At 44.5% G+C, this 14,161-nt stretch overlaps 1 protein-coding gene across 4 annotated transcripts in view; it reads right to left on the bottom strand.

The window, feature by feature from the left end:
• Positions 1–14,161, bottom strand: part of PPP3CA (protein phosphatase 3 catalytic subunit alpha) — a 1,568,629-nt gene that overhangs the window by 116,518 nt on the left and 1,437,950 nt on the right. For all 4 annotated transcript variants that reach the window (XM_069630708.1, XM_069630707.1, XM_069630705.1 and 1 more), the window contains one exon: positions 8,322–8,406. In XM_069630708.1, coding sequence (XP_069486809.1) covers positions 8,322–8,406 — 85 coding nt within the window. The remainder of the gene's footprint in view (positions 1–8,321; positions 8,407–14,161) is intronic.

Below are 14,161 nucleotides of genomic sequence, written 5' to 3'. Positions count from 1 at the left end.
GCAAACCGTCCAAGAAATGCAATTCAAAAGTGGCGCGCTTCTTTTCATCCCATCCATCCATCGATCGATCGATCGATCCGTGGAGTGCAGGGCAGGGCGCTGTGATGCAGGACTGAAGCCAGTGACACGGCGCAGCGTTATCGGCAGCCAATAATCCAGGACCACTTTGACTCAATAGTGTTGCTGGCTGGAGTGAACCTGCGTTTCCCACGCTATTCTCATTAGCACTCTTCACTAAGCACGACTTGCTGCTTCTGCTGTGTGTGAACATGCGTTTCCCCGCAGGCAATCAGTCAGGCTTCTTACCATCGTTTGTAATTATGAAACCTGCTAAAAAAAAAATAATCTCATGCCAAAGGGAAAAAAAACCTAGCCTTTCAGACGGCGGGTCTAAGAATCCACATCTGTAATATTCCAAAATGGTACTTTATAGTACGTGAAAGCTCCTCCCTGCCTTATTTCTGTAACAGCATAAGGACTATTCTTATTGTGGTAGTTATCGAGCGTGAACCTAGCTCTGGGAAGCAACTGAGCCCTTTACAATCATAGGGAGAACACCACAGTGAGGGAAGTAGAGAAAAAACGAGTTGGGAGCCAACAGGTGCACGGGGGGAGGTGCAATTGGCAACAAGGGCTCTATAAGCAACCAGGGGAAGAAACAGCGACGAGCAGATCACCAAGTCTCGGGTAGGGTGGGGAGTGGAGGGTGTGTGGATCTGGGAGTTAGGCTATAGCACTTGACAGAAACCCTTACATTTTCTTTACTTAATGAAGTGTTGAATTTATTCCATCAAGATAGCTTGGCTCAACCTTATTCTGCACAGATTTTTTTAAAAAAACGAAAAACTAAATGTTTCCAAGATGGCCGCCGTAGGTTGAGGAGCGTGAAGCTTGTGCTCCTCCTGCTTGCCTCAGAGAAATGAAGATATGTGATTCCCCCCATTCACAGATGAAGCATACTACACGATTTTAGGAAGCCCAGGGATGGTGGAGGAACGTTGGTGAGTGACATATTGAAGGAAAGTCACTAACATTCTCGCAAGGAGGTCTGAGGACGGGACAACCAGCAAGCAGAGCAACCCAGACTGGACAACACAGAGTCGCAACTCAAGTAACATTTGATTTGGAGTCCCTGAGCCAATCTATCCAGGGGGGTGTGGCCTGGATGCAGGAGTCGGTCCGCAAAGAGGAGAACATTGCTGTGGTGGCCACATCGTGGCAAGATTTGTGAATCCGGACCTTCCATGCGTTAGAGGGAGAACGCCATCACAAATATCAACCATTAGTTTAAACTGGTCCTTTAGGCTATTAAGAGCACCAAGGGCGGTTGATCCTGCAGTGTGCTCTGCTGGGTGACAGCACATAGTGACACAGGGACTAAACGTTAGCATCATCCGGCAGGTAGGCTGCTAAACACACAATGGGCCAAGCCAGCTTTTGCAATTGGGGCGAGTGGCGGTGACCAGATATTTTTGACAAGCAAATTCGAGCCCCAGGAGTAATTGCCCATACGGTACAAGTAACTGTCAAAACTGTGCATTGGGAGGCACGGATATCACCAGTATACATCAGCAGCGTACTGTAAGAGCACCCAACAGAGAGGGAAGCACTCATTGCAATTCGGGGAGCAGTGAATATCTCCCAGAGGGATTATTGTAGGACGACAGACAATTTTCACCCAATGACCAGAGAGTAGTGGACCCAAGAGAAATAAGGGAGTGGAGCCCAAAATATCAAGCAAGTGCCCCATCTACATGGGGGACAACACAAACATTAGCACGTGAAGGTTAAGGCACGGGCTAAATCAGGCAAGCGTGCTACTGGAATTGACAGGAATATTGGTGGTGAACCCTCGGATGAAATTGGCAGCGACCCATTAGAGTACTGGAGAAGGATCCCATACTGATACAGGAAGTGACCATATGGTCACAACAACAATATGGTGGGAGAGTAGTATACTGCATGGGCGATTACAACTGTATGTAGCCCCAGGGTGGAGAGGAAACCCTCCTTAAGCAAACAGGTTTCTTAGAACCGCCTGCCCAAAAGCTGCGTTTTATCTAGTGGCGGCGTCCAAAAAGTAGTGTTTACAGAAAGCCGAAAGGGCAGGCCCAGGTAGCCACCCTGCTGATGACCTGCCACAGCACATGCCTTTGGAACGCGATGCCCGTGGCTCTGACCGCACGGGCATGCAAATTGACCGGCACTGGTTGGGCTACCCTTCATAGGCCTCCTTGATGGCCGCATCCATCCACCTTGGAGTATAGGCCTGATAGCCGGGCCTTGAACCACCAAAAGTGATAAAGAGGGCATCCGACTTGCGGAAGTCCTTGGTCCTGTCCAGGGAGTATTTCAGCGAGCGTCCGACATCCAGACGGTGCAAGACCCTCTGAGGCTTGTCACTAGGGTTGGCGAAGAAGGTGGGTAAGACTATTTCCTCGTTGAGATGGAAGGAGGAAGTCACCTTGCGTAGCAACGCAGGGTGGGTCCGTAGGACGACCTCGTCCTTGTGAAAGGTAGTGTTGGGCTCTGAGGTCACCAGAGCCTAGATCTCGCTGACTCTGCAAGCCGAGGTGAGGCCCATGAGCAGAGCTATCTTTATGGTGGCCAGCCTGATGTCCGCAGACGCCATTGGCTCAAAATGTTTGAGCGCCAAGGCGCCCAACACCACATTAAGGTCCCACACAGCGTGTGGTTTCTTAACAGGTGGGTAAAGTCTGTGGAGGCCCGCCAAATGTCGTTTGACCACCAGGCTGGCAGAGGAGAAGAGGCCCGCCTCCAAATTCCTATAAGCCCCTATGGCTGCCATATAGGTGCGGCATGTATCCACCTGTACGCTGGAGTGGGCGAGATGTGCCGAAAAGGAGAGCACGTCGTCCAAGGTGCATCTAAGGGGATCGAATCAATCTCCCTAGAATCGGCCCAATAACAGAATCTAGACCATTTACTCTTATACTGGCTCCTAGTAGCCTTGCTTCTAGCACCTTGGATGATCTCTAGGTTAGAGTATATAGAGGGGCAATAGACCCTCTTTATGTACGGGGACCTGACTCTAGAGGGTGAATAAGGAATGTCAGAAGAATAGAGTCAACGGCTACCCATTTCATAGAGACACAGAAGGTGCACCTGTGTTACAGTAAAGATAGCTTACAAATATGCTAATCCAAGGATCACAAGGAGGGGAGGTGTATCATAAAACAAAGTTTAATAAATGACTCAACAGTAAAAATTATGCAAATTGGCTAAACAACAAAAGGCAAATTGCCTAAACAACATAAATAAGGAATACAAAGAAACAAAATCAGATAATGGTGGGTTAGTAACAACCAAGTGAAAAATTCATGTACTGTTTTGTCAATAACAGCACGCATTTATTGTCGACACAACAGCTACTTCAGTGATTAAGAGCGGTTACTGTGGGCTCCGAGTCATCAGGACTCGGATAAGTTGTATAGAAGTGTACAAATGGGGCTTGGTTGACATAGAGGGTAAAAATGAGAAGGGCGTGTTTAAAAATGTGATCTTCCCATGCAGCAATCAAGGAACGGGAGACTAAGAGGTGACCTAAAAGCAAAATGTCGGTGGCGTCTTGAAAATGAAGAGTAATTCTTGGTGTCGCTATTACGGGCCAGCATTTCAATTTAGATACGGCAGAGACTGGTATCTGATGAAAGAGGCTTAATGTTAGCCAGGGGAGAGAGCAAGTGAAGTTTGATGCAACGGTTAGATTTCAGAAAAATTGAGCCTCAGAGCCTACCTGGCTTCACGAGATCTCATCTTGCTCAGGTGGAAATGAATTCAGCGTAGCTGCTTGTATGAAGTATTCGGAAGCAGCTGGTGAATAGGTCCTGGCTACCAGGATGTATTGCGGGATAACTGAGGCTCGATTTTTCTTGGTGGGAATGAAAACATTGCAAGTCCTATCCTTGAACATTAGAGGTTTGAATTCCCCAGTCAAAAGAGGCAAAGTAAGCTTGTTCTTGAAGAGGGAGAAACCAGATATTTGATATAGTGGCGTTCAAGGGAACACATGCGTCAAGGGGAGATGCGAATAAGCTTAAACTATGTGGTTATCACATGTAATTCAATCAAATGACAAGAGTAGAAGGGAGGTGTTTTAATAGCATTCAAAAGCTGGGTTGGTCAGGCCATAGTGGCACAAGAAAGAGATAAAGAGAATAGGTACTTATTAGTTACAAAACAGTTGGGCAGAATGCGCTACACGATTGCAACGATCTATGCTCCAAATATAGGGCAAGATGTGTTTTTAAAGCAAGTGCTCGATAAATTAGAACAATTTGTAGAGGGACAAATCATGCTAACGGGGGATTTCAATATGGCCTGAGATCCCCAGGTGGACAGGAGTAAGGTAAACCTTGTCAATGCAACGACCCCAACTACTCAAAAATTAAAAACATCCATGGCTAATCTGTCATCGATAGATGTTTGGAGGGAAACTCATAGTTGGGATGAGTGCTACACATTATATTCAACAGTCCATCGGACATTTTCAAGGATAGACTATATGTGGGTTTCGGGATCATTGTTGGGGCGAGTAGAGCAGATAGAAATGGGCACAATAGCCTTATCCGACCATTCAACATTAAAATTTCACATGGGGAGGAAGGACCAGGGATATGGCTATGGACATTTCCGGAACATTTAATTAAAGACCAAGCAATGGGTGAAGAGATTCGGGAAAAGATCAAAGAATATTTTGAATTAAATGGGGTGCAGGATACTCACGGCGACCATAAGGGGTGAACTAATCGCATTAAAAGGTTGAAAGGAAATAGCATTACTAGCAGCCCAGCAGGAACTGGAGACCCACATAAAATCAGTTATGAAGGTAATTGTGACAAACCAAGGAGCGCAAATTCAGAAAACACAGGTATCTTTGAGTCCAATTAGATCGGTTACAAACAAGGCATGCAGAAAAGGTCCTATTTTATTTAAGGCATCGTTATTATATTAGAGCTAATAAGGCTGATTCCCTACTGGCACGTCAGGTGAGAATGAAGAAGGATGCAAGCACCATCCGTACAATCGAATCAGGGCAGGGGAAAGTAGGCTCTTCTTCCCAACACATAATTGATGCTTTTACGGACTATTATTCAGCACTATATACTTCGGATTGTCCAGATCCGGAGGTGCAAAAGATATATCTAGAACAAAGCTGGCTAAATAAATTGGAAACAGCTGATAGGGAAGAGCTAGAAAGTCAAATAACACTAGAGGAGGTTCGAGTAGCAATTAAGTCATACATACGCCTCGCTCAATCTGGGTTTGTGACGAATAGACAAACTTTTGACAACACTCGACGAGTGGCTCATTTGACAGAAAAAAATAAATAAGGTAACACTAGACGCTGAGAAGGCATTTGACCGCGTCGAATGGTCTTTCTATTTTTAACATTGGAATATATAGGATTCGGACCAGGGTTCCTACAAATGGTAAAAGCAAATGACCAAGCCCCAAAGTTGCGATTAGCTATCAATGGAGATCTCTTTACAGAGATCTGGGTTACGAGAGGGACTAAACAGGGATGCCTGTTATCTCCAATACTATATGCTCTTCATCTTGATCCATTACTGTTGAACATCAGAGAAGAGGAGAAAAATCAAAGGGATTTAATTTGGGGGTGAAGGCCATAAAATGATGGCCTTTGCAGATGACTTACTACTGACTTTGGAGGACGGATTGTATCAGACGAGTGTTGGAGGGGATGTAAAGAAAAGGGAACTTGGGAACACATTTTGTGGGATTGTCAGAAAATCAGACCTTTCTGGGGAAAGGTTAACAAAGCAATGCATGAAATGTTTGGACTCCAGATACAAAGAGGCTTGGGAGAGTCGATGCTGGGATTGGGTGATGTGCTGGAGATTCTAAACCAAAAGAAACAAAGGAAAGCCTATATGATTTTGTTGCTCGCTTCAGTCACTTATAGCGAAAAAATTGAAGCAACTAGAGGCTTCATTAGAACAAGAGTGGTTAACAAAAATGTGGCATTATGTTTCCCTAGAGTGAGACACCTACGTCGCAGAAGGCGAACAAAAAGAACTTCAAGAAGGCTTGGGAATTTGTTTTGGACTTTTTACATAAAGACCTTCACGGGAACTGGTGCCCGCAAAGGTTAAGGATTTTGGACTTATTTAAGTAGAAATGTACATCATCTAGCTTGTAAATTGAAGGTTACACGGAAGGCAGCTGCCCGGGAGGAGGGGCGGGAGGTTTTATTCTTAGGGGGAGGAGGGGAATTGCATAAACAGCGAGGTAGACTAGCTGCAATCCTAATCAAGAGCAAGGTTGCTTATTGCAGTACAGTGGCATAACGATAATAAATTACATTTTTTTTTAACAGAAAAAGTTAGTACTATACGAGGTATGTGCATGGCATTACATACTGTTCACATTAGATTGGAAAATATAAACTGCATTTTATTTTAAGCAACACGATTTTCTACTCATTTTCTTATTAAACACTTTTATTCCAACTAGGTTTTCCATCATCTTTTCAACTTAATTCTTTGCAGTTTGGCCTCCGCTACCATCAAAGATTCCGCTTACAATGGAAACTCAGTTGTTCAAAATACATTCAACTTCTACTTTGCCATAAAAGCAAGAAGGGCCCACCACCTAATCTGCATCAAGGAAATGTCCAGCTGGTGGACGGAAGTGCCACTTTTTAAAGAGCTAGACACCACATGTGCGATAGGGAGGCAGCACGGAGGAGAACTTCTAGTGGGTAAAAAGTTATTTTAAATAGATAATACTCATTGTCAGGTATTTAAGTGCAAACCTTGCTTCGAGAAGTAATAGACCAATCTACATACTTTTGGGTTACAGGTGTATATTAAACAGTTTGGGGAGTCAGATCTTACAACATAGCATTAATTACCGGTATACCATTTAGCCTAGTAAGACAACAGTGCTGAAAGGGGTTGAACATGGCAATGAGCCGTAGAGGGTGGCAGTCACTCAAAGTACTGGGCTGGGAGGGTTTGGTTGTGCCGCTTAGGATTTATGCTAGCCAATCGGTTATAATAGGAAAACAAGCCGTTTCTCGACTGGGAAAGAGCAATTTGCTCACATTTCGCTGTTGCTACACAAACACATTTCACCTGTAGAACATTCCTTAATAAAATGGTACATGAAAAAAAAGTCCAAAACCACCAGAGTTTAAGATGTAGTCAATTGTGTCCTCCTAAAACGACTGTACAGCCTCGGAAAGATGGGAAGGTGCTGTAGTGAGGTGTTGGCACATGCCTTTTCCAAGTCTATTGGTCCAATGGATCACAGTGGTAGACTTCCCTGTGATCGTTCAAGGTGACCAACTAATGTGTAAATTATAGAAAAGCTGCACTTCATCGACCTGCAGGCCGTAAAAACAAGCCAATCAACATTTAATCTATCAACATATTTGTTTTAGATATTGTATAAAACAATCCACCTCACCCTCTACACTCTTCTGATGCCAGCCCTAGGCCCTCACCTCAAACGCCACTGTAACCCTCAACCCCCATTAATCAACCTCCCATCACCACTGTCCCCTGTCTCACCCAAGTCTTTAACCGACACCCCAGCTACTTGCCACCATCCTGTTCTCACTTGAGGGGATTTTATGAATTCCCCCACTGCTCCCTCTTTCCTGTTCTTCTGCCTCCACCCCTAATTCCACTCAAGCACCGACCCATTATTCCATCCACCATCCCCCCACCATCTTTGCCCCCTACCCCAAGTATTTTCCTGCTGTCGCTGCTACCTGCTCACCCCCATCACCTCCACGTTAAACCTCCTCCATTGCCCCATCACAAACTGGTCAACCAAGGGGACAGATTGACCACCTTTACTAATCTACTGGTCAAGCCTTAGGACCAGTGTATGATGACCAGATTGACCCAGCTATTAGCTGAGAGTCAATCAAGTGGCCCAAAACCCGACTTACCAAAGTTAAACATTTATCACAGTTCTGCATGCTCTGCATTATGGATGAGCAACTGCGATATCGGTACAAACCAACATGGAATCCACTCGGTGGTATGCCTTAAACTCTAACTGGTTTGAAGATTAGCAAAAAACGTTACTGCCAGTGACAAGTCAGCAGAACATGTAATGCATCTACGAAAATTAATTAGCTGTACGTAAATTTAGACTAAAGCATTGCTATGCCTTTCTTCGCAAGCCTCCAGACTTTGTGTCCATATACGACTGCCACTGTTTAAACCATTGAGATTTATGGTGGCATGGACAAGCACACGCAAATTGAAAGCCCAAGACATCAAAACGTTGTCAACGAAGAAAAAGAAAAAAAAGACAATTACCTCAGTACAGAGAATACCCGTGCCATTTTCCCTATTGCTCGGATCTTGTTTCTTATGACCTCCTTTCGGGCAGCAGCGGTTGCACCTATTGAAAAGAAATTAATTTGGATGAGCTGTAAAAAGACTTATCACAGTTCACAAACTTTTCCACCCAAAGATTAGACAATGAATCGCTGCAAATCTGCATGGTTAGCAGCTTGGGTTTGAAACAATTCCGGGCATAAGAGAGGTGTTCATTATGGCAATGCACAACAATAGTGAATCGCTGAACGGATCATTCAAAGGCATCCACACCTAAAACAGATCACAGCAGAAAACGCCATGTTCTTACTCTTCTAAATCCAATGTGTTGATTTGGGCCTATCCTAGAGAAGGTGCATAATTGAGGGGGCAAATAACTTTATGCCTAACAAGTAGTTTGCAACTTGAAATGTGTACCCCTACTACAGCACCTTTTACCCCACCAGGGAAGGGACAAGGCAACGGCTAGACGCAGCCTAACAGTTTTCTTGAAAGCAGGTTCGGGAAGGTATTTTATTAAACTATGATTCTGCTTGTTAAAGCATACTGTTGAGGAGCAACCTTGCTTCCAAGAAAAGTAAATGATTCTGCCATACTGAAAAATATGCAGGACGTCAGGTTCCAGTGCTTCTATGCAAGGAGGACAAGTCGCACATTTCTAATCACAAATTATTATAAACGCCAAACCAAAATACTTCACTGTGAAATTGGTTAGGCTTCCAATTATATCACTCCAGAAAACCATTTGATTCCAAACTGCCTAATTTGTTCAGCAGCGGTTAATTTCCCTACGTCTCCACATGAAAACCTGTGAGGACAATTCAGAAAGATTTAAAAGGTAGCGACGAAAGAAAGTCTCCTAGAGAGACACTGACTGATTAACAAGCAAATTCCTGGGAGTAAGCCTGATTTACCCCTGGCACGAGAAAACCAAGTCAGCTACTCCTGGACACTTTGAACCAGTCGGTATTCCCTACAGCATTATATGAAACCACCTACAGAATGACCACACGTGGGTTCTACTTGAGAACCTGCACAGTATTAAAGCTGAAACAGTAACTTCTATGAAAAATGGAACGCGGTGAAGCTCAATGATGAATAAACATGTGGCGCTAATACTGTAAACAAAATCGGAAAGTAACTGCTACATCTAGAAGTATTCAGCACATTTGTAAACGCAATGTGGTTATATAATTGGTAAATCCCACAAATAATTCACGACGACAGCTCTGTATCGGCATTCTTGATCACTTGCAACCACACCTCCCCCAGAGACGAATCCAAGTTAGGTGGCTTGCTGAATTACATCTTAGCAGGCACACATGATTAGCAAAACTGTTCTAGCAAAGTTGCAGGCACGCTTTAACTGCTTTGTAAGAAACGAACAGAGAATAGGATTCTGCTCAGAAAAAACACTTAAAGTTTTGGGGATTTCCACGAAAACTGCTGGCCTTGTCAGGTGTGTACATTCAGGAATAACGTGACCAACAGTGTAGCAAATTATACGATCAGCCCCACGTACTGAGGCACACTGGGCCAGAGATGGCGTGCTAGCTCGAGCCTAGGTAGAGCCACACTTGCTGCTCCTGCATTCCTTTCGGGTAATGGGATTCGTTTTTATAGATGGGACATGGTCTGTTTGCAGTAAGAGGAAGATATGTTCTGTCCCCTGATTATTAACCTACTCCCGCCTGTCTCCCCCTCAGTGCTTTCTTCTCCTGCCTTCTCTGGCTTTGTGGTCCAAGTGGCCACACATTAGAAGAACGTGTGTGCAGGTCCATTCTGGTAATGAATGCCACGAGCCTTGTATGGTTTTAGTTAGGCTACTTGATCTGAGCTCTGTCTTGAGAAGTCCTGTCAGAGTGCTCGGCAGCCAATAGCGACACAGATTTTGCATACATAAGCCTTAGAAAACAGATTTGCTGGATCGTTCCATTTAGTTGGGAGGTTTCTGATTGGCCAGGGTTCATTTCTCCAAACCTTCCTTTCTCATTCCCCTCATGTGATTGGGGGTATTCGCCTTCTCGTGCTTACGAAGCAATATGATGTGGTGGGCTAAGGGCTTAAATACAACCTCATTTTTACGTCAGACATGGCGGCTGCCCTTAATATGCCTTCTGTGTGTGCGCGCACGCGGGGCTCGCATATTCAAGGGTGCTTGTGTTCTTCAGTCTTCCTAATGCCCAATACTTCAGGCGTGCGAGCTAGCTCGAAATGCGCTTGTTCACAATATAACAAACGGTGTTATAGTATTTCTGCTGCTCCTATTCGAGCCTTACCTGCAGGAGGCAGTGTTTCTCTCAGTGTATTTGGTTTTGGGTGGAAGGGTCTTGGCGGTACACTTGGCCCACCATGTTTGGAAGCAAATGCAGATCCTGGGGTCCTCCATGGGATCCATTGCGCAGCTCCCTCTAACCCCGGGAGGCACTGTGACCTTAGTGCCCCTTAAATGGGACTGAAGCTTGTAAAAGCTAGTGTGAGAACATCAAATTAAATGGTCTTCTTAAACTGATGAAAACAGCCACATATGCTTATAAAATGAATGAAGCTATTAGAATTAAAAAAAAAATCCAAAGTAGTTCACAACTAAAAATTGGCTTAATAGTACCTTTGTCTGTTTTTATGATGAATCCCCAACTTTAACAAGCATTGGCAATGCCAATAGTTTTGGCCATTGCTGAGGTTATTTGCATTTTACATTTATAAGGAGGAGGGTGCAAAGTTTTAAAGGAGGATGCAATAAGTGACTCGGGTGAGCAAGAGGATGAGAAGTAATTCGAATTTGATCCTAGATAGTAGAGAGGGGGAGAAATACCCAACTGTGAAACCCTATTTGGTAAAGATTGAACTAAATCCCAATGCTACACTAAACCTTTTCATTTTATATCGTCCGCCCATGGCTATTCCGGTCTTTGTAGCTAATTTATGCGAACCCATCTTCTCTACTCTTAAATGCAAATATAAAATAATCCAACTCCTCCGACCTCTTATTTAAAGCAACCATGAATGTGCTGGAAAATCTGGAGTTTACGCAACACGTATTACAACCTACCCACTCTGGTGGAAGAACACTGGATTGGGTTGTGTCGCACGATATTAAGCTTGGAAAGATGGAAGTGAAATCATGTCTTTGGTCAGATCATGATTTCATAAACTTCGACATCCCCCTAACCCCCACTTTTAAGACAATCATAGGAGAGTTCTCTGTCGCAATCTTTGCAAGCTCACTCCGGAGGCACTTGTCCCTCTTTTTGCCCCATACCTCAACTACCTAGCCCAATATAAGTCAGTAGGAGACTTAACAGCTGCCTATAGTGAGCTGTGTAAAGCCGTGAACAGCTTTGCTCCCCAGAAGCTTAGACCAGAGAAGTGCTTTCTATCCAAAAGCTGGTAAACACCACAAATACAAAAACTGAAACTTCAGAAAACGAAGGCTCTGAAAAAGTGTCAATTAAAACTGCCCACAAATGATGTCTCGGAAGGATAGCTCAGGCGCAACGTGCTCGCCTTAGAAACAAGACGACACGAGTACCACAAGTTCGAACCCCGGGTCCGCGCTTAGAACCTCTGGGTATTAAGCGCGTTATAAATAACCAATCATATCATAAGTCCAGCTACAGTCAGGCAACTAACGTGCACAAGGACGCCATTAGCTTAGCTAAAAAGCACTCCTATGAAAACAGGATTAAGAGGCATTGGACACAAGGGAACTCTTTAAAATCTTTGAAAGAAGTTGAAGATCCTTGTCGCATCAATGCCACAGGTCTTGAAAGATGTAGACTGGTGTACTCGAATTGAAAAGGCCATGGGGCGCAAGATCTCCTTGATTAAGGAGGGCATTAAATCTAGGTTAATCAAAGTGTCAACATCTGTTATCACAGCCCAAGCTCACCACAGGGCGTACACCACCAGCTTCCTTCTTCTCAGAGGTGACCGTAGCCAAGATGCTTGGTTTATTAAATAAAATCAAACTAAGTAGCTGTAGAGGTGACATCTGCCCGGCCAAAATAGTCAAAATCTGTGCTCAAGTACTTACTGCTTGGATTACTAAGTGTGTCAATGCATCTTTCAGGGAAATGTCAGTTCCCCTTGATGTCAAGCAAGCCTGGGTCACCCCTCTTCTAAAGAAGCACTCTTTGGACCCAGACATAGCGGGAAACTATCGCCCAATTACTAACTCCCCTTTCCTTCTGAAAATCCTGGATAAAACTACGCATGAGCAGATTCAGGCATTCCTGGTCACTAATAGCATACTAGGCCGAAACAGTCAGGATTTCGAAGTGCGCAGAGTACCGTGTCCATTCTGCTCGACCTTGAGACAAATATCCTACAATCTATGGCCAAAGGGAAGGCTTCATTACTGATGCTCCTGGATATCATAGCAGCCTTCAACCCAGTGGATTATTCCATCTTGTCCAGTAGACTACTTGAAAGAGCCTCCTTTTCTAAGGAAGCAGTCAGCTGGGCGCTTTCATTCCGATCGATCGAACGGCCAAGATTTTCCCCTAGGAGGCAATGTCGCAAGGTGTTGCTCTAAACTGTGGAGTACCTCAGGGATCCTGCCTATCCCCCACCTTCTTCAATATCTTCATGCTCATGCTGTTTGACCTACTGGATGCCGAAGGAACGTGCTATGCAAACTATGCGGATGATGCTCCGTGCCTATTTCCCTTATCAGGCGAGTACGCCAAAGACACTGAAGTTATCAACGCCACCTACAGTAAAATACATCATTGGATGCTGCTCAGAGGATAAGCCCTAAATAACTCCAAAACTGAGATAATTATCTTGGGCACAGGCGCAAAGTTGCACCAGCTGGACAAATCTTACTCGTCCCTTCAAGTCGCTGACTGTCTTCTTCCAACCCTTAAGAAAGTAAAAACTCTGGGAGTCCGCTTCGATTAAGAACTCTCAATGAGGGCTCACATCAGCAGCCTGGTAGCAAACTCATCCCACTACATCAAACGTCTGTTACATATTAGACCCTTTCTTGATGTCTCAAACTGCACCACGCTGGCAAGGGCAATTATTGGAAGTCGCTTGGATTACTGTGCCAGTATCCTCCTAGGAGTAGGAAAAGCAGAAATCAATTGTCTCCAAGTGGTCCAAAACAATGCAGTGAGGGTCGTAGTAGGTCTTTGTAAAATTGATCACATATTGACAGCACGAAGATCACTGCATTGGCTGCCCATAGCAAAGAGTTATGTTCCACACCTTGAGCATCACACACGCCCGCTTATATGGTACGAGCCCTGGTGGCACACCTCAAATGGCTTCCGGTTAGATGGGGTCCGTGATACAATAACACAGGCCTGCTCCAGACACCCAAGTCTAAATTGTCAAAAGTGAGGCTATGCTCCAGCCTCTCAAACTTCAAAAGCTAGCTGAAGACCCTCTTATTCGAATGAGTTTCTTCACAGATATCTTCTTCCTGATTAAAGGTCCTGCTTAAATGTCGCTATTTGTCTTGTCCTAGTGCTCTCATGCCTAAGGTCTCTGTCTCTAGCGCTATAGAAATAAAATAAAGTAGTGATTATTTGGTACAACATGCAGTAAGGGGAAAAGTGCTCATGATTCAGATTCAACCTTTCTTGCTTATATTTCCTCTTGCTCATCACCCATAGCACCCCTCTCAATTTCCTCCCTTGCACTAATCTCCTTCCTTCTCATTCTCTTGCACACCTCTTATTGCATTCTCCTTTAAAACTTTGCACTCTCGTCCTTGCACCCTGGTGCCTATAAATGCAAAATGCAAAGAACAGTAAACGCCAAAACTATTGCCCCGACTACTGAAGTGCTGCTCCACCGTAAAGTATTCC

This window comes from Ambystoma mexicanum, chromosome 6q, assembly GCF_040938575.1.
Source record: "Ambystoma mexicanum isolate Mex_15411 chromosome 6q, UKY_AmexF1_1, whole genome shotgun sequence".
NCBI classification, from domain to species: Eukaryota; Metazoa; Chordata; class Amphibia; order Caudata; family Ambystomatidae; genus Ambystoma; species Ambystoma mexicanum.
Note: the sequence above shows the minus strand (reverse complement) of the source record. Positions and strands in the feature narration are given on the sequence as shown.